The sequence below is a fragment of the Amphiprion ocellaris genome, chromosome 23, assembly GCF_022539595.1.
Source record: "Amphiprion ocellaris isolate individual 3 ecotype Okinawa chromosome 23, ASM2253959v1, whole genome shotgun sequence".
NCBI classification, from domain to species: Eukaryota; Metazoa; Chordata; class Actinopteri; family Pomacentridae; genus Amphiprion; species Amphiprion ocellaris.
In genome coordinates, this window is record NC_072788.1 from 7676504 (window position 1) to 7697888 (window position 21385).

Sequence of the window (21385 nt, forward strand, 5' to 3'; positions counted from 1 at the left end):
ACACACACACACACACACACACACACACACACACACACACACACACACACGCTGCAGGATTAAGAAGTCTTTTTGAGCTTTGGACCGGGCCTCGAGAATAAGATCAAGACAATAAAGAGGCGGCTATTCCGCTGTTGCAGATACTTTAAGCACAACCTAAGTCACACACCAAATCAAGTTTTGGAAATATTAACAAAATAAAAGCATGTTTCCGCTTCGTTCTATGATAATAGATTCTTCTGAGGATGCTCCAGTATTCCTGCACAACTTTTCGACATTTCTCTTTCATGCAGCCTTGCACTTTATAATTGAAAGTTTGCTTATATTTGCCCTGAAAATTAAAGGCCAGCTTGATTCAGCCCAAGAAAAGACTAATAGTTTTTTTTTTCCCCCAGCACAAATGCATCCATGCTAATTATCAATACCTCGACTCAAAATTGAAGTGGTAAGCTGAAATTCATCCACAGCTGCACATTTAATCTGAGCCATTTAATTCTCCATTACGCCTGCACTGTTGCCATTTGCACATTCATAGTTTGCCGGCATACGCTAGATGCTGAAATTCAGTCAACACAGGATTTAGTTTTTACTATTTTTATCCGCCTTTGAGCCAGCAGATGCACATATTGTAGAGTGAAACAGGCACAGATTTGTTTACGGATGAGGGTGGCAGGAAAGCGTGGACTCAGAGGAGGTGTGAAAGGCAGAGCAAGTGGGAGATATGTGGAAGTGATGGAGATGTGAAGTGGAAAGCAAATGTGTAGGAGGACAGAGAGAGAGGACATAAAGTTGGTGTAAAGGAGGATGAGGTTGTGGGAGTCTGACAGAGAGGCTGGGAGGGAGAAGAAAGAGAGGAGGTTTAGTGAAGCAGGTAAAAGAAAGAAGAAGGCTTGAAGGAGTGGTACTGCTGAAGAAAGTTTAGAGAAATAAGGATTTTTTTTTGCAACATCAGTGTCTATCAATGCCTGACTGACTGGTGTTAATCAAGATGGCATAAAAAATGCAAGTATAAAGTCGGATCTGATTTAAATTACTTAAAAAATCTGGTGAGTTTGCTTCAAAATAACCCTGAAACACGCTAGTAAGTTTGAAAGGTTTGCTGTTTTTTAAATTATCTGCAAAATTACACCAATCATCAGAGATAGAAACTGTGAAAACCAAAATAATCATCCCATTTTTAACCCAACAAGCTTTGAACTACTTGGGTGTGATGTGCCATGCAGTGAGAAAACTAAATCTAAGCTTAAAGTTGTAAAAATTCGACTGCCCCAAAACCCCAAAACTCCCTGAGAGCTTCAGATTCACTGTAGTTGTAATTACTGCAACACAAAGGCAAAATATAAAACATGAATGATGGAGACTTCCACTGATTTTGCACATCAGGTGTCTTAACAGACTTTATGCAACCCTGCCTAAAAAAAGTTGAATAAAGTTACGTCTCCAGAGTTGTGTGAAGTCTGATAAACTGCCTCAAGCTGTCGAAGGCTGAAGGCTACAAGTTTGAAACTGGAAGAAAATAATAAAATCTGGATGTGTGAAGAAATAACTGAGCTCACCAGACCTGTGTAGCTCATCTCTGCTTGAAGTTACAGCAGCTCGAGGCTACATTATTTGGTGATGGGGTAATACACCCAAATCTGTCACCAGTTGCATTGTGGGTAATGTAGGCAAGAAGAATGCATAGAATAGAAACAATGGTGTCTGGGATTCTGCTGCTAAATCAGCTCTTTCGCCTGCATTATAGCATCATCTTTAGCCTCCCTTCTTGAGTGTCCTGAGCCTGGGCATATTTAATACATAAATTTGTACCTTATCAAGTTAATGACTAATTGCGCCTACAGATCATTTTAGCCCCGAGCTCCTCTAGAGGGGTTAAGTGTGTGCAAAGTACTGAAATTGTATTTGCATAGTAAGAGGATGTTGGAAGGTTTCTAACAATTGCAGCCAAGATGTGAAAGTTTCTCATTATTTAAATACACCGTAAGGACTGTAAAGCTGGAAAATACTAACTATGCTACGGGAGTGGAGTCATTTGTTTTTTTTTGTTTTAAAAGGACAGAAAGCGAATGATAAAGCAGAAGAGAGCGACCAAAGCAGAGGAGGGAAGCAGTATAGATGGCGGCAGAGAGAAGCGACTTGAGTATTGAAGTGACAGGTTGTTGTCAGAGCAGCGAGACCCTAGAAGATAGATGAAGACAGGGTCAGCAGCTCCACGCTAATGTCAGGACCGATGACTAACTGTGGGTGTGTGTTTGTGTGCGTGTGTGTTTGTGTGTGTGTGTGTGTGTGTGTGTGTGAAAACAGGGTCAGCATTTTTTTGTCTGGGCCTGAGTAGCCCTGAGAGCCCAGAGTGTGTCAGTACAAGGTCAGAAACTTCTGCACCACAAAGCTGACCGACATGCTTTGTGTTGGTGTATTTGTGCATGTGTGTGTCTGTTTGCACTGATTTGACCCAACGCTGCCAGTTCAAGCTGTTTCTCTTCACCCCTTTTTTTCTTTTTTTTTGGTGCCACTTTGCTCCCTCGTCATGGAAACATATTGCAGTTGTATATCCGCTGTCAGCCGCTTTGCTTCTGTTTGCTGCCAAACATGAAATCTGCATTTACAGCTGTCTGCACACACATCCAGTTGCGTGTAAAGATTCACACACGGAAGACTAGATTTAAGTCTGTAATTTGCACTAGGGAATCGTGGGAACGCTGAAAAATCTATTTTTAACCTCCTTTTAATGTTGCAGTTTGTGCCAAGTATGTTCTCACCGTCCAGATGAGCGAAAGCCCCGAGTTAAGAATTCAGCGGTGTGAACATTTTCACCTTCGACATGCACTCATGCCAAAATATTCATGAATAGTAGTGCAGTGGGGGCTTGGCTTTTCCTCTCAGGCAGCACGTCTTCCATGACCAAACCGAAAGACAAACATACAGCAACTTTTCTTTTTTTTTTCTTTTGTAGAGGTACAGTAAGTTGTAAACAAACCAGTGGAACATTATTTTCGTGGAAAGTTGGCAGGAAAATGTGTTAGCAAGCAGTTTTTTTAAAGAAATGGAGCAAAATTCTTGATTTTAGTACTGGGTGAATAAAGTATGAAGCCAACATTTCCAACATTTACTCTTCTTTTAGCTCCATTTTGGTCTCCACCACCTGATGAGGGAAAATAGGGCTCCTTCCTTGTTTGCCAACATTTTTTTTTTTTTAAATTAAATCATCTACCTGCTGTGGATGGAAATATCATTGATAACAGTGTTCAAACGAAGTTGCATTTGAGCTCAGTCGAAGCAACCACTTTTGCACTGAAAGCTGCCATGATTAAATAATCAATGATGTCACTGCTTAAAATGCATCAACAGCACTATTTTTAATCAGTGACTGTTTCTTTTTACGTTTACTTCATTACAGCTATTTTTTTTCATTATCACTATAGAATTGTGGCATCTTATTACCTATTTTGAGATATTTTTGTATCTGTTTGCTTCTCTTCTGCTCTCTGTGCTCACTTATACTGTATTTTAATGTAGCCAAATTCCCAATAAAGCTCTTCTCATTTACATATTTATCTGTTACTGTTGCCAGACAACAGAAAGAATATGAAATGGTGACAGAAAGGCAGTTAATTAAAACTACAAGTGAGCCAAGCTGCTGCAGTGCAATGCTGAAGTCCTGATTTTCTAACTGCAGTGACGCCCGATAAATTTGTTTACATTTCTGCATTGTGTGGTTACATACAGTTCATTAAGATAAAATAAACTTAAACTGTTCTTTTTCTCTTTTGGAGAAAAATTAATCAATTGAATTAATCAGGGGGGCTGCACAGTGGTGTAGTGGTTAGCACTTTCACCTTGCAGCTAGAAGATCCCTGGTTCGCGTCCCGGCTTTCCCGGGATCTTTCTGCATGGAGTTTGCATGTTCTCCCTGTGCATGCGTGGGTTTTCTCCGGGTACTCCGGCTTCCTCCCACAGTCCAAAAATATGCTGAGGTTAATTGATCATTCTAAATTGCCCGTAGGTGTGAATGTGAGAGTGATTGTTTGTCTCTATATGTAGCCCTGTGACAGACTGGCGACCTGTCTAGGGTGTCCCCTGCCTTCACCTGAGTCAGCTGGGATAGACTCCAGCCCCCCCCCGCGACCCTAGTGAGGATTAAGCGGTGTATAGATAATGGATGGATGGATGGATGAATTAATCAGTTAATCAGAAAAACAGTCGATAGACAATCAAAATAAAAATCACTGTTAGTGGCAGCCCTACATTTAACCTATTGTTCATACAAAAATGGGAAGAGTGCAGCTTTTATTTTCCATAACTAAAATTAACAACGGCATTAGTGGAGCCTGGTGGCATCAAATCTCACACTTTATCTATTTATTTATTTAATAAAGCCACCAGATTTTGTTGTTATTATGGATATGCAAGACATGTTGAATATTTGAGTAGACAGACAACTGAGAACATGTTTCGAATGTTGGTTGGATTATTTTTTTACCTTCCTATTTTGGCCTGTAGCTGCAGTCTACTGCAATGCGCCCGTCTTTGACTTATAAAATCAAACCTTTGCCTTTGCTTGGATACCATCCACTCAGCTAAATGTTTGACATCGGTTATCAGTAATCGCTATTGATTTTAAGAGTGTTAATGGATGGAAGGCCTCGCACAAAACCAGCCTTGTAGGAGATCAACACTAAAAACAATCGCCAAGTTCTAACTGTCCGGCTATTAAAAAAAAAAAAAAAAAACAAGAAGAAGCTCTTATTGACTGTTCTGTAGTCCAGATTAAAAACCAGAGGTCATTGATTTTTTTTTTCTCCATCTGGCCTCCTGAGAAGCTTCTTCAGCTTTATTATATCAGCTTTATTACAGATGCTGGCTACAAATGTATCATCACTTGCTGCACTTCTAATGTGTCTTTTAAAACTTGTTTTTATGTAATGACCTTTCATCACTGCTTTTATTGCTTTTTTCATTTTATCAGTTTAAATCCACCGTAAAGCACTTTGTAACCAGGTTCTATTGAGTTCTATTAAAACTGAAGCAGTGATGTTGCTTTTAGACACCAGATATAAGGTTTTGCTGACAGACTTCCCGAGCTGGCAATGTTTTTCCTCACCCTGTGGTATTAACGTCAAGTTTTACTACTTTCAGCGTGCCTTAATTAAAGACACTTACTGCTGGTAGTTTCACAGCAGAAGGTGTTTTTATAGCGAGAACGATTAAATTTGTTTGTGTGATTGTAGACGGTGTCATTAAAAGGTGAAATAACCTCTCCACCCTCTTCCTGTCTGCCTCCAGGTTTTGAACCCACACTGAGCTGACCCAGTAGAACTCAGTAGAGTCCAGTGAGGGTTCGGCTGCATCGGCAGAAATGGCAGCCATGTCTGTGGCTCCGTCACCCTTCGCCTCCATCCGACCATCCCACTTCCTCCTCCTGGCCTTCTTTGTGCTGCTGTCTTGTCCCGGTTCCATCCACGCAAGCGCCGCAGAGAAAAACTGTACGGCCAGCGGAGACCCCTGTCAGGAAGGTGGGTTATCTGTGAGAAAACTGTGCTTTAATATGCGAGGATTAACATGATTGCATGGATTTTGTACTTTTCATTGAGTGCAACGGAAGGGCAGGTTTAAATTGGACTCAACTCCGACACACTCACTCTTTAATGTCATCGGGGAAAACTTAGCTTCACAGCATCAATCTTAAATGGTGAATGTATTTTCACAAAATGTTGCAACGTTCAAATATCGCATGTTTCCCCTTGTACTCTCAGTGGGTTTCCTGAAAAACCTCCTTAGAGATCAATCCCCTCCTCTTCTGTCAGTCAGACAGCACAGATGGTATGAATAGATGGATGGTGAGGTCAGAAACTATACAGAGATGCAGTTCTGGGTCATAATTGGTATATATTGTCCCGATGTTCTGCTAAAACACCCGTACGTGTTGCTACTAAATGCCGTTTAACAATAGGACTGCTTGAGAGAAGATATTTATCTGTTGCGTTAAGGCGGCTGGAAAGCTCAAGTTAAATTGTTAAGGTGATGGAAGCTAATTTGTTCATTTTCTAGGTATGAAATCATTAATCCTGGATTAATGACCTAAACCTGGATCAATCCTCTGAATCCCAGAATCCACCAGCATGTTATCTTTAAAACAATGCCAAAATCCCATCATTTATTACAGCCAGAAACTATAAAAACGTAAAAATAAAGTTGGATTTTCAACCCTCTGTCAGTTCTTGAATTGGTCATCAGCGACTTTCCGTTCTGACAAAAATCTGAACCAAAACATTTAATCAAAAATACTTTTACATGTGTCAGTTAATGATTTACCAAAAATAAACTGTCTAAAGAAACAAAATTTTGTAATAAACAAAAAATTTTGCACTCCTTGATGCAGACATGAAGCCATTATTGACTCCACTGTAATCAACAGTCACATGACAACATTTCAGGGACTTTTCAGCTAAGTTGGGCTGAACTGCAGACAGTGTTTGCACAGAAAAGATAGGAGACAAGTAGGAAAAAAAAACGTGTAACAAATTAACTATCTGTACCTGCTGTTTGCAATGTTGGTATCACTAAAGAACACTTGGAAAAATGCTCAAATAATCCAAGAAATTCAACTTTGTTTTTCATTTTCATGATTTATAGCACTTGAGATATTTTTCAGTTCTTTTTACTTCTAGCCATGGTTGTGTTGTTTCCATAGAGATGCAGGACTTTATGTTGTAGTGTAAAATGAGCCCACAGTGGGTAAAGATGTGACAAAACCTTGAACCTGTTTGGTGCTCAGAGAGTTAACATTTAAGTATATTTTAATGTAGAATGTAATTTAATGCATATGTTCTTTCATACCTCAGTGGCCACTTAACACCACTACACCTATATTAGATACTATATTAGGAGAGCGCACTTACAGTAAGCCTTTATCAGCTGTTGATTTTGCACACTTAATGTATAGTCTGTGAAATGATATTGATTACTGGTTTACTCTTTAACATCTATTGATTGATTTTGATTCAAACGAAGGCCTTTGCATGCAGAAACATGTGATGTGCACCCATGGCAACACCAAAATGGTACAACCCACATTCAGAAAAAGCAACTCATGCATTTAGTACAGTTTCTTTTTAATGTAAGAAATAATGGTTACGCATTACATTTATGCTATAATGGCCTCAGTCACTGCATTAAATTATATAGCCTTTCTGCAATCATTTATCATTTCTCTCACCCTTTGGATCCTGCAGATTTAATCGCCAATTCTTCACTGTCCTGTTTGCATTATTCATCCTGGATTTTCAGAACATTGAGATTATACAGAAAAATACACTATACTTGAGAAATAAACTATATATACGGCTGTTCATGGGAAGAATTATCCTGTGGAGCGCTAACAAGCTCCATAATGTGGTGTTCCTATGGAGGCTAAAATATCAAAACATAATTTTTCTGCTGCTTAATTTCACAGTTTGCTAAATATTTCTCATCAGGTAGGATTATACATTAGTCTGAGACACCTTAACCTCAAAATAGCCTAACCTCCTGGAATTTATTGCAGCCCATTTGGTGCAGCCGGTCCAGAGGCTTAGCAGGACAGAGATTTATTTGCCAGGTGCTAATGCGGTGTTTAAAGCTGAACAATGTCAGCACAATATGCAGAACACACCCACATCGTACAAAGGTGGCAACGTGTTATTGCCCGATTAGCAAAAAAAAACAGCGGTGGTGAGTTACACACCTGACTGTGCCAAATTACAGCCCTGAATTCTCACATGTAGTAAATTTCAGCAGGACAAATGGGAGTATATGTAAAATCTCCCCACATATTATAATCCTTAATCAGGTTGTGCTGCTGCGGAGCTTTTTGCAAGATGCTCGCAGTGGCTGAGGTCGAGATTAGTGAGGTTTAGCACAAAATTGTTGCAGATATGCATTGCTTGTGATCCTTTGATGCAAAATTCAGATTTTTTTTTTTACATTTCAGGAGTGGTACTGCCCGTGTGGAACCCTCAGAACCCCTCGGTGGGGGATAAAGTGGCGCGGGCCATTGTTTACTTCGTAGCGCTCATCTACATGTTCCTGGGCATGAGCATTATAGCGGACCGATTCATGTCTTCTATAGAGGTAGGTGAATGAATAAACACTCAGGCTGCATTATGGGTATCCTCTCATGATGTGATATAGTGTGCAGAAATTGTATGGAACTAGCGGTAGACTGATTATTGGCCTGGTCGATTATCGTGGCCGATATTTCTCAATTTTCTGATTATTGATATTTGTATTGTTATTGACCAATTATTGATAAATTAAATGCGCTACTTCAGGCCTGATGCAGCCTCCTCTCTATCTGTCATCATTCTGTGGTCTCAGAAATGTCTCTCAAGCAGAAAAGTGATCAAGAAACACAAACCAAGAAAATAGCTGCTCTTAGAGTGGCTAAAGCTATGCTAGCGGCTAAGTTAGAAGGCAGCCACAGATTAACCTGAAACAGAGTCTGAAAACCAATAATTAATAATGCTCTAAGATTAGTGGGCAATAGAAGTGATAAAACAGTGAAAGATGAAGAAAATGGAGAAGACAAACTGATCAGTGGATCTCACAAAATCAAAGGAGAGCATCCTAATTTAATCACTCCTGTTTCTATTTTACATATTCAGTTATAGTCACTCTGATTAATGAGTAAGTCCAGTTATGAATGACAGATTCTCTGCTATCACGTGCTGTCAAAACATTACATTTATTATATATATATGATGAAAAATATCAGTTGTCATATTTCTCAATTGCCAATTATTGGCATTGGTATCGGCCCTGAAAAACCCATATCTGTCGATTCCCATATGGAACACAATGAATCTAATTGAATTCAAGGTGCTCTTTGACAGCTTTGTGAAATACTGGACAACTGAACTAAGCTCAGCTCTTTTCCTTTTGTCCTCCTTGTGTTCCTCTTCAGGTCATAACCTCCCAGGAGAAAGAGATCACCATAAAAAAGCCGAACGGTGAGACCACGACGGCCACAGTCAGAATCTGGAATGAGACTGTCTCTAACCTCACTCTAATGGCCTTGGGTTCCAGTGCCCCCGAGATACTGCTGTCTGTTATTGAGGTCGGTACAATATGAGCTGGTCGGCCACACATTAGATTAAGCGATACACAGTGTAATGGGAACACGCTAATCTGATTTTTCCCTGTCCTGCAGGTGTGCGGTCACGGTTTCGAGGCCGGCTCTTTGGGTCCCAGCACCATAGTGGGCAGCGCCGCCTTCAACATGTTCGTCATCATCGCCCTGTGCGTTTACGTGGTTCCCGAAGGAGAGACGCGCAAAATCAAACACCTTCGGGTGTTTTTCGTCACGGCGGCCTGGAGCATCTTCGCCTACATTTGGCTTTACCTGATCCTGAGCGTGTTTTCCCCTGGAGAGGTGGAGGTGAGGAGGAGTGAAAGAGAGAGACAAAAGGAAGGAAGTCAAAAGAAAGGAAGCTGTTAACAATGTTTTCTATCTCCTCCAGGTTTGGGAGGCGGTGCTGACCTTCCTCTGCTTCCCGCTCTGCGTGGTCCAGGCCTGGGTAGCCGACCGCCGCCTCCTCTTCTACAAGTACGTCCGCAAGCGTTACCGCGCCGACAAGAATCGCGGCATCATCATCGAGACGGAGGGAGGAGCCGATGGAGGGATAGGAGGCATGGACGGAGGAGGCGGGGCAGGAGTGCTGGGTCCAGGCGGCTTCACCAAGATGGACATGCTGGAGCTGGACGGCCAGATAGCGCTGAACTGTCACAGCGGGCTGGACGGAGGGATGATGGAGGAAGGAGGAGCGAAGGACGAGGAGGACGAGGCCAGGAGGGACATGGCGAGGACGCTGAAGGAGCTGAAGCAGAGGCACCCGGATAAAGACATGGAGCAGCTGATCGAGATGGCTAATTATCAGGTTAGCAGCACACAGTCACATTAGCTGTGAGATCTGTAGTTTTGGTTTGTATTTTTGAAGATGAGAGGATCAATAACACCCTGATAAAATATGATGTGATTAGCTTAGTTTAACGTAAAACCTGTCTACTGGCCCTTCTAATACTAACTAATTAATGTGTCTGTATGCCAACAGGGTAGTTTTGTAGTTGGATTATAAATAATAGATATGTAGCTATTATTACGAGTGATTTTTATAGATGCTAATAGGCATATTTGTGGACTTTGGAGAGAGTTAAGCTGACAGTCTATATGCTAGGCTAAGCTAATTGCCCTCTGCCTTCATACTTAACCCTCTGAACCCAAAGCTATTTCTATGTGTAGAGGCTAAGCCAGTGCTTGAAGCCCCTGAGGTGCTTCACCAGCGCTTAAATAATTGATGCGCCAACAAACTTTACCGCATCTGATGAAGAGAGCCCGAGACAAATCCTTTCGTTTCAATAATCTGTGCATTTATTGCTCCAAAGCAATTGCAATCCTACATTCTTTATCTCAAACAAACAATTCACCATGACCGGCTTCTTCAGCAGTCAAAATGTTTTACCTTCCAGGCGGAACACCTGCCTGGACAAAGACTGGTTCCTACTTATACCGTAGCGCTCATTGGCTCCTACACTGTGGTTTGTTTCCATACTTGTCTCCTATCTGCTCTGGGTAAACACAGCCTGCAGTTGAACCCATTCAGCAGATAAGTAACCGAATCATGTGACTGCTGGTCACAGCTGAGTCACTAATGGTTCACTGCTGGGCCAAGGAGCACAGATTTTTTTAATTTCTTTTAAATTTTAGAATGTGATTACTGCAAACATCTTATTTTTTGGCTTATTTTTTAAAATGAGATGTGTAAAATGAAGCAATTTTGATGAAATATCACAAGTTTAAGATGAGATTAGGTTAAATTTCCCAACAGAAGGACACATCATAGATGAGTCTTTCTATTCTTGTTTTGGGGCTCAGAGAGTTAATACACAGACATTTAAAGAGGGCCTAAATCTCTCTGTATAAAAAAGCTAAATTTATTCCACAACAAGTCAGACTGCTCCTTTAATAAATCTAATTATACCCATAAGATCTTAGTCAAACTTCGACCGGCGGGACCTGCAGCAGCGCACAGTGTGAAATCGAATGTGTCAGCATAAACTGTGAGAAGTGTCAGGTCATGAACTGTGCTCACTTGTATGACTATGCCTGGATGTTACTACTCAGCTGGCAGCTAAGCGGCTGACGATGGCAGTCTGATGCTGAAACATAAGTGAAGCAGCTGGGGTCTCTGAACTAACACGACGCTCCATTTATTCCAACTTGTTTGCTCTGTCTTCACTTCTTTGTTCCTTTAAGTTTTGACTCACAGTTTCTTCACTCAGTTTCTGAGTTTGTCATCCACCACATCATCATGTGACATGTTCAGCTGTGAACAGGGTGTTGTAGGTGACAGCAGGAAGGCAGTTGTTGGAGGTGGCAGCTCACTTCAGAGCTGTTAAACAACTTAATTCCCATTTTCATTGCTATTCAGTGCACAGTTGCATTAGTGAATTGGTCTACTAATGCAATTTCTAGAAAATGGGAGCCCAACAACACGTTCACACCAGTTATAAACAGCATTAATGAGAAGTTAACTGAGTTGGTGACGCACTTCTTCTGAGTGTCTCCCAGATTTAACACAGTACAGCAGAGTTTTTGTTCATGTGATAATAAACCACTAGTCTGCAGAGTGGAAAGTTGACTTGACTGACAGCACTGTAACATGCAACCCCTCTGCCATCCAGGTGATTTTTTGCCCGGTAAGTTACATGATCATCCTATATGTGTATATCTATGAGCGTAAAAGCTCATTGTTGACTTTGGAAGTTGTAGCTTGACAAAAAAAATATAACTCGAAGTCCCCTTGCTGCCTTTTTTCCTGAGCTTTTAGCTGCATCTCATTTAGTAAGTTTGTGCTTTAAGGACGACTATGAGATGAAGTTAAATGCCAACCCTGTGTCCCAGACGTTACATTCCAACACAACTAAACTGCATTCTCAATTAACTTTAAATGAAGCATGTTTTCTCCCAGTAAGGTAACAGTATGAATTATTATTAAAAGTTTCCACTTTCAAAGAGACACAAAGTCTGATAGGTTTGTGGTTTGAAACACAACTATTATCCAGGAGACTGGGGTTGTTGTAGTTACACTTTCTGAGTTACCAGGGTGACGAATCAAACCAATCTAATGTAATTGGATGGCTGAAAGGGAGCACAACTAAAAAGCAACACAACAAATGGCAAAGATATATTAGTCATAAGAACTTACTGGATTACAGTCTGTTGTTTCCTTCAAAAACCTAAATGAGAATGTTGTTTACTTGTATAGGAATGCCATTTTTGGGCGACTGAGCTCTAAATGCTCTACTAAAGCTTGCAAGTAGACCTCAAGTTAAGATTTTTTGGGGAATTTAGATTTGTGATTTGTTATTTGGCTTCTATAGGCAAGAAAAACTTTATTCTGAATTTAACTTTTGGTTAAATTTTGCTTTAGTTTAGTTGAGTTTCAATCGTCAGCCTGTCACATGGCGATTAATCGAGCTGTCGGTTAATCGGTTCTCATCCCTGAAAACTAAGAAGCTGCTGCTAGATGTCTGTCACACACACACACACATCACACACACTTCTGTTCTAGTAGTTTCTCATATTTTCTTAAACTTTTATGAACACCAGTCATTAAACTGGCACACTGAATATCCTTTAATGCTGAAGCTGTCCAAGTCTCTGCTGCTCTCCCCCTTCCTGCTTCCTCCCTCCCTCCTCTCCCTCTCATTTGTTTGTCTTTGGTTGGTGAAGGAGGGAAGGGAAGGAGGGAAGGGAAGGAGTTTGGCAGGCAGAAAGTGCCCTGGGCAGCTCCCAGATGTTTGTTTGCATTCAGGCCTCCCTGCCCCTGCAGCGACTCCCTCAGCTTTGTGCCATAAATAAGACTGAGAGCTGCCCTGTACGTTAAACTCCGCCGGGTAAATGAAAGTTCTGGTGGTCGTAATGAATCACACGAGGAAAAATTAAATAGTTTTCAAGGGAAATGGAGCTTGCTTGGCCAAAACACATTTTAAGTTAACTCAATATTTGCAGATTTCTTCTACGTAAACAGATTTTATGAAGATTCTGCTGCAAAAAATTGCCGCCTCACTTCTCCTAAGTTTAAATAAATCACAGCGTTTTGAGCCCTTAGGCCACATTTAATCTAATGTTCTCTACAGTTACAATAGCCGATGTGTTTGTTTTCAATTTGGGGGATCATTACGGTAATGCATTACTATTGAGCCATACATTTTTATTGAAAACATACTTATAGATTAATGAGCCTCATTAGATCTAAAATTTGCAGCAAGTAAAGTGTAGAGATTTATAAAGGTCTCTGTTGAAAAGCACAGTTTAACTCGACTTTTAAAAATGTCGGTTCTGGTTCCAAACTAGAGCACTCGGTGAATCATTCGACCCTGATTTTAACTTCCCCGTGGAGGAGTTCCCAACTCAGATCCACTTTGTAACCCTCCGATTGCAGCTGCCACTTTAAAACTGAAAGCTTTCATCAAATTAACACTAATCTGAGCAGTGCAGCATTAAATTAGCAGCGTGAATCAGTTCATTAATCGACTGGTTCTGTTGATCAGGTCCTGATGCAGCAGCAGAAGAGCAGAGCTTTCTACCGTATCCAGGCGACCAGGATGATGATCGGAGCCGGAAACATCCTGAAGAAGCACGCCGCCGACCAGGCTCGCAAGGTGAAGCAAACATCCACTTAACCTGATGTTTACCTGATGTTTAGAGCACGTTGCAGCTGACTTTGTGGGTTTTTGTCCGTGCAGGTGGTGAGCAGCCACGAGGCCCAGGCCCAGGAGGACGACCCTCACACCATCAGGATGGAGTTCGAGCCTCCTTTGTACCAGTGCTTCGAAAACTGTGGCTCCCTGAAACTGACCGTCGCCAGACATGGAGGAGACGCAGGAGTTACTGTCAAGGTGTGTGTTCGATGGAAAGAAGCCAAGAGAGGCAGATGAAAGCCCGAAAACCTTCTCACTTCTGGCACTTTTCCTAGTCTTGATCTGATCGTATTCATAGCATGTTCTCACCTCCAGAAGCTTCTAGTCAAACACCGGTAAAAGGGATGGAAAAGAAGAGAGAGAAAAGAAAAAATGCCGCCGTCTTCAGATTTTTACATTTCAGCTGAAAGAAAACACACATCCTTTTGCAGAGGCTCATTGATCTCAGACCTAATCGCTGCCTGATGCTCTGAATAAGAGATCTGCCTGAATGAGAGAGTCTCTGCAGAGAGGAATCATATCTGATCTGTTCGCTGTTACTACAGGCAAAGCAGCGCCTACTCTTTTCTTCTCTTTGTATACAAATGGAAATATGATGAGTTGTCTGTCGAGGGATGCTGGTGGCTCGGCCTCAGTCTGCCGTCTACTGAAGGGTGATTTTCTTAACAGAAGTGGCCTATTTAGCCCAAAGACAGACTCTTCAGGCAGAGTGACAGAGCAGCTCTCTAGAGACAAAAGAAATATTATATTTGCCCAACAGGCTCGTTGCATTTGATAGCTGACTTGTTGAAAGTCCCAAGTTTCTATTCATCATCCTACACAGCTATCTCAGCCCTTTAGAAATGCAAAAATACATGTAAACAAATCTACACAGTGCTTTTTAGCATCTTTAGCAGAGGGAAACCTTTTAAAGCCTGCATCTTTATTTTATTGAATGGACTGCTAAGAGACTCAAACCTGGATTAACTATCTAAAACCAGCCACCTGTAAAAAAAAAAAAAAAAAAAAAAAAAAAAAAAAGGTCTTAACCAGAAACTGTAAAAACACAAAAAACATAGCATTTTTAAATTTTTTTTCACCGATCCTTGAACTACTCATGTAGTGCCATTCAGTCAAACCTCAGCTATAAATTATGATATTTAATTCAAATCATTCATCAAATTTTGCCAAAAATAATCCGTCCATCTGTAGAAAGCAGATTTTGTGGGAAAACTAAAAAAATTCTGGGACCTTTCGAGACGAGTATGAAAACAAAATATCAGTGGTGTGCACTGTGGTCACTTGGAAAAATGTTATATATGTTGATTTCTTGTTTGTTTTGTTTTTGTGGGGTTTTTTTCAAATTTTGTAACGTAAATAATCAAAGACGTGTTTTTTTTTCTATTGATTCCATTGACATGCAGTACTTTATATTGCAGTGAAATATTAGTCCACAGTGAGTAAAAATGTGCAAAAAAAAAGACAAAAAAATCCTAGAAAATGCTAAAGGTTCCGAAGTATAGCAAATATTTTGACAAATGTTAAACAGTGGAAGCAGCACTGATGACCTATCACACTTAAAAGTAATATGTTAAACTTTTTAACAAACAATTGCTTAGATTATAAAACATTACCATTCATTTGGAGTCATAATTCAGGCTCCCAAAAGATTATAACTCCACAATAAACTCCAATTTAACCAACCAAACAGGCAAACAAACCAACCACCAACAAACCACCCAACTACCCAACCAACCACACAAACAAACAAACCAACAAGTAAACAAACCAGCAATCCATCCAACAATTAACCAACCAACAAACCAACCAACTGACCAACCAACTGACCAATCAACAAACCAACCAACTGACCAACCAGCAAACCAACCAACTGACCAACCAATCAACCAACAAACAAACCAACCAACTGACCGACCAACCAACAAACCAACCAACTGACCAACCAACTGACCGACCAACCAACTGACCAACCAACAAACCAACCAGCCAACTGACTGACCGACCAACCAACCAACCAACCAACCAACCAACCAACCAACAAACAGACCAACCATGGCCCGCTGTGTTCAGAAGCTAGTCTTTGTTAGTCTGCTGCTAGGCATGTAGCTTGCTGTGAGTTTTTGTCGGCCACGTCAAGTCGGCCGTCACTTTGGATAAAAGCATCTGCTAAATGAAACTGTAGAACTGTCTGCTGAGGCTTAAAGTTTCAAACTGTCAAACCAAAACAATGAGAATAATGCTTAAACAATGCAATACTGCTCAGAATGAAAAAGAAAGATGATGAATCACAATGATTTTGTCTCAGTTAACAACACCTGTAATGCCATTTGAACCTTTAAATTAAAATTTGAATACTGAATATAGCAGCATAAAGTTTGCATTGAATGTTTAAGAGAGTAAATAAGGGTCATATTGAAGGCATCTATGCAGTGTTATATCATTATTTCAACCTACAGTGAAAACAGTTCCTGAAAATGAAGCTCCCCATATCTATTAAGCCATAACAGACACACATCATTTTATTATTTCCCTGCTTTTATAAACATAAGAAGATATTATATTCCACATTTTAATCTAAAATTCAAGAACTCGGCCACGTGTCTGAAACATCTGAAGTATTTTCAGCCCCAGAAACATCAGCTGGCTGAATGGATGCCTTCAAAAATAAGTTTTAACGCTGTGTCACTTAGATGCTTTTTATGAGGAGCTAAAAATAGAGCCGAGCAGAGAGAACAGCAGCAACACTGACACACATTCAGCTGCATTTATTTTCATTTTGGTACTGTATATTAGGCGACAGATCACTGCGGTCAGATTACAAGTAATGTAAGCATGTTTGTCTATGTAGCAGGAGGAGGTTAATTAACAGGCAGATGGTGGGAGGACGGAGGGAAAGGACGGAGCGCAGGGAAAGTTTTGTTGCACTATCTTCAAAGTCTGTATTATCAGAGTGTATCTGACCAGAGGGCTCCGTTTAATGAAGCTGTTTTTCTTGTTCTCTCTCACCCTCTGTCCCCATCTCCCAAATGCCTCTCCTTTATTTCTTCCTCTATCCAGCTCTTCTTCTTCTCTCTTCTGCTTTCTGTCTCTATGTGTTTATCTGCCCTTTTTACATCGGCTCGTTTGCGTTTCATCTTTGACGGTTCTTTCTCTTCCCTTCAGGTGGATTATCGCACAGAGGACGGTACAGCCAACGCAGGTTCAGATTATGAGTTTGCCGAGGGAACGCTGCTCTTCAAGCCAGGGGAGACCCTGAAAGGTAGAAACTACAGTGACAGCGATGGTTTGTGACATTTTCAAACAACGTGCCATCGATGCTCATATAGCTCCTGCAGCACAGCAGGCAGATTGGATTCAACCAAAAATCTGATTTTAAGGTTTATTGGATTTACTGTGCATAAAGAGACGCGCTCTCAATTAGTCAGTAAGCTGCTGAAGTGATTTCTCTCTGCAGAGATCAAATTACAGTTTTTATTGTATTTAAATCATTAAAAAATTAGGTTTTTCACAGATATATTCTGTTATTTGGGAAAAAAATAAATACTAGTGGTGGGACGCAATTAAAAAAAATCATCTAATTAATTACAGGCGTTGTGATTAATTAATTGCGATTAATCACACTTTTGTCAAATAGCAATATTTGACACAATAAGCGAAGTTTTTCAATTCAAATAAATTTTGGCTGACGACTGAATCAATGAATAGACATATACATGTTTATAATATAAAATGTATGAAATTGTAAAAGAAGACATACAGAAAAAAGGGATTTTGATGATTTAAAGCCTGGATATAGTTAGATTTTCCCACTGTATGACACATAACATCAGCATAAGTAGTTCAAGGACCTTAAGAAAGTTGAAAATCCACAGATTCATTCTGTTTTCATAGTTTCGGGGTCTGATAAGTGGTGTCATTTTGATGGAGTATGTTTTTTGTATTTATAAAAAAATAAAAATTTTTTTCTAAACTAAAAGTTTAGAATTTAATTATTAAAAGACAAACAGACAGACAAACCAGCGCTGATTGTCACATAACTCCTCCATGGCTCCGCCTCCTTGGTGGAGTAATAACTTAAATGACAAAGATGTATATGTTTCGTTTATATTTATCTGCATTTTTTATCTGTCTACTACATTCGCAGATTACTGCAAACTCAAAGTACAATGACAGCGATTATATGCAACATTTTAAGGTTTTTTGCAAACTAAAGCACTTTCAATGTCTTCTAAAATGGTCTATTATGGGATGGCTACACCGTTTGCCAGTACCAGGACTGTCGGCGCTAACATTAGCTCTGATGCTAGCAGCAACATGTTTTGCATTGACACGATTATTTTTTCCGTAACTAATTAAACAAAATTAACGTGTTAAATTCTTTAGGGACTGAAAATTGGTCAATGTTGTTGTAACTGTTACATATATTGTTGTTTGTTGATATCTGTTAAAATCACCCTAAAACAGTGTTCAGTTTACATGTTCACAGTAAAAAAACACAGACCTAGAGTCCACATAAGTACAAATACTAGTTTGTTGTTTAACACTGTGTAACCGTATGATTGTATATTATTTTATAGCTATTTTAAAAAAAACTTAAATTATACAGATATTTGCTGTTATTTTCACTACTTTATCACAGATTTTTTTTACATTTACAGTGTCGTGTCACACAGGGTTAAACACTCAAAGCCACTTTATTGTTGCGTCTCCACAGCAGCGTGTCCATAAAAAGAATAATAGTTCCAGTCCCCTCTGTGTCACCACTTTTTCAATTGCAGGACTTTTGCAGGAGAATTAAAGTGCAGGAAGATTAGTCAGAAAGCTCCTAAAGTGGCATTTCTTTTCCGCAGAGATCACAGTCGGCGTGATTGATGACGACATCTTTGAGGAGGACGAGTATTTCTACGTCCACCTCAGTAACCCTCGTGTGGTCGGATACCCTGAGATCGGCACCGCCCCTCTGGACGCCAGCGCCACGCCCAAAGCAGTGCTGGGTGACAATCACACGGCCACAGTCACCATCTATGATGATGACCACGCAGGTAAAAGGAACCTCAGCTTCACTCAAACTGCTTACAGTATATATGGGTCATTCCAGAACTGGAGGACATTTAGGCTTTAAAATTATTGAAAAATTAACCTTCTCTTTTACAATTTTCTGCGCCATATTCATCAATAATAGGTAATAAATTATCAAAGGCTTGACTGACTCAGCTTACACATTAATGGTGCCATTTTTATTCCATGTTTTATGTGTTGTTTGCTAACCCTACTCTAATCACAGTAACAGTGTTGCTAATCCATTCTAAAGTTAGCCAGGAGTAGAAGCTCAATATTTAGCTAGCTGTTACTGCTGACCAAGAGGACAAACTGACTGATGGAAAACAGTAAAGATAAAGGCAAAAAGAATTTCTCTGAGCCTGATAATATAATGTAGAGTGAGATATTCAATCAAGGCTGACAATGTTATGAAAACATGAAAAATAGAAGAGAGGACATAGCTTTGTTCTACCCATTCTTTAGGAACACTGTTGGATGATGTTAATTCCAACGTATCATGTGACTCACTGTTTTCCTGTACCAGCTAAAAAGGTTGTGCTAACAGGGTTGTTGACATGCCTTCCATGCATAATAATTATTATTTAAAACATTATATTGATAAAAAATGTTCCCACAATTACAAGAGACATCAATAAAAAAACCAAGACCAAAACAAGTAGATTTAAATTTCATTTTAACTGTTTTATTTGAGATTCAATTTGGTCTCCGGGGGGGTGGGACCAGAGAAAAATGGCATTTTAGGGAGAACTCCAGACTTATTTGATATTTAAAAAAATATTTTCAAACATTCTTTTCTCCTATTTTTTTAAATTTAGATTTGGTCTCAGGACAAGCAAATTTACACAACAACTGCATGTTTTAGTATTTTGTACATGGGTTTTTTGAAATTTGATGGGTTGGACGTAAAATGTTATTTTTTATTAAACCTTTATTTATAGAGGTAATCTCATTGACACTCAAGAGAGACCTATCCTCCAATTCTGGAATGACTCATATTCTCTCAAAAAAACTGACATTTCAAAGCGTAATTTGGACTCTGAAGTGGTTTTGTATGAGGTACTTATTCATAATTAGTGGATTATATACAGGGGGTCATGGTTGACATTCAGGAGGACCAGTACAACAGCTAAATGTTGCCAGCAACAAAATGTATTTAGCCATATAAAAAAACACCTAAATTTAAAAAAAAAAACTGGAACCCTGGAAGTGTATAACATATTTGTAACATTCTCACTGCTTTACCTTGTCGTCAAACTGTGCATGTGCTTCACAAAGTTGTCAGCCTGACCAGGAAGCGTCACGAGAAAAATTGTTCTTGCATTATTTTTCAACATAGTCTCCTTTAACTTCAGTGTACGTCTACCGATGTTCTTTGCTATCCCTTTGCTAAAGAAGGTCACATCTTGAGCCTCCAGATTCTCCTCAAGAGCATGCATGAAATCATCATCACTCTGAAAATGGCAAAAGTGGGATCTGAGTTTGGGAAACACAAGAAGTCAGACAGTCTAGGTCAGGTGAGGAAAGTTCACGAGGCAACAGTGGACGGACACGTTGTCCTGGAGCAACATTTTTGTTTTCCCTTTCACCCGCCGATTTTATAAGACCTGCAAAGAAATGATGACACAGATTAGAGTTTTTGTGGACGGTGATATAAGGCTTTATAGTGTGCAGCTATTTCCAAAAATGGGAGTTAAGCCTCTTGTTTCCGGACAAAGTAGACAACTTTTAGTCTGGATATTTTCACATTTTTCAACATATGATAAAACATGTTGGAACTTTTTAACTTTTGCGCCCATTTCTAATACTGTTGCAATCTAAAACTTACCATATTGTTTAGAATCCAATGGCTAATTTAGATCATTTAGTCCCTCTTTAACTAGCCTTCATAGCTCAATTTTCAGTAGTTAACTATTAACTGTTTAATAAAGACAGATGTTAAAGGCCACTTCTCTAATATTCCTTATAGGAAAACAAGATACAGCATAAATGGAAGACCTTAAAAGTAACTGGAGCATATTTAGCCTACACGGTTTATAACTGTAATTTTTCTGAACAATTTATTATCATTTTCTCAGTTTTGTTACATTACAGATAAGAACATATTATATTAATACATATTATTCATAAAAAACAGGCCAAAACTGTATATATTGTCCACATCAAAATCTGTACTTAAATATTAAATACTGAAATGGTATTTTACAGTGTTTGACTGCAGAATTACACTGTTTATACTGTATTTAAAGCAGCAAAAATATTATTTTACAGATATTTTTCATTACTTGAAAGAAAAATTATATATTGATTTATATATAGAATTGCAAATCCGTAAATCATTTTTCTTTTTTTTAATTACAGATGATGTGTAGTAAAATTGCATCTTGGCTGTAAAAAAACTAAACTGTACATAATGTCCATATCAAAAAGTAATTCTTTTGCAATGTGTGAATGTAAAATTACAGTTTTTTTTATTTAAATCAGATAAAAATATTATTATTTTGCAGATATTTGCTGTAACTTTGACCATTTTTATAGTACAGAATATTCGATTTTTTATGTATTTTTTCCTTGTTGCCAGATTCTC

At 39.3% G+C, this 21385-nt stretch overlaps 1 protein-coding gene across 6 annotated transcripts in view; it reads left to right on the forward strand.

Annotated features, from left to right (window-relative positions):
* LOC111588381 (sodium/calcium exchanger 1-like) overlaps positions 1-21385 on the forward strand; it is a 160552-nt gene that overhangs the window by 73003 nt on the left and 66164 nt on the right. For all 6 annotated transcript variants that reach the window (XM_055007894.1, XM_035943128.2, XM_035943126.2 and 3 more), the window contains 9 exons: positions 5284-5513; positions 7970-8109; positions 8942-9094; positions 9188-9415; positions 9498-9914; positions 13591-13701; positions 13786-13938; positions 16903-16999; positions 18591-18782. In XM_055007894.1, coding sequence (XP_054863869.1) covers positions 5357-5513; positions 7970-8109; positions 8942-9094; positions 9188-9415; positions 9498-9914; positions 13591-13701; positions 13786-13938; positions 16903-16999; positions 18591-18782 — 1648 coding nt within the window. In that variant the 5' untranslated portion in view covers positions 5284-5356. The remainder of the gene's footprint in view (positions 1-5283; positions 5514-7969; positions 8110-8941; positions 9095-9187; positions 9416-9497; positions 9915-13590; positions 13702-13785; positions 13939-16902; positions 17000-18590; positions 18783-21385) is intronic.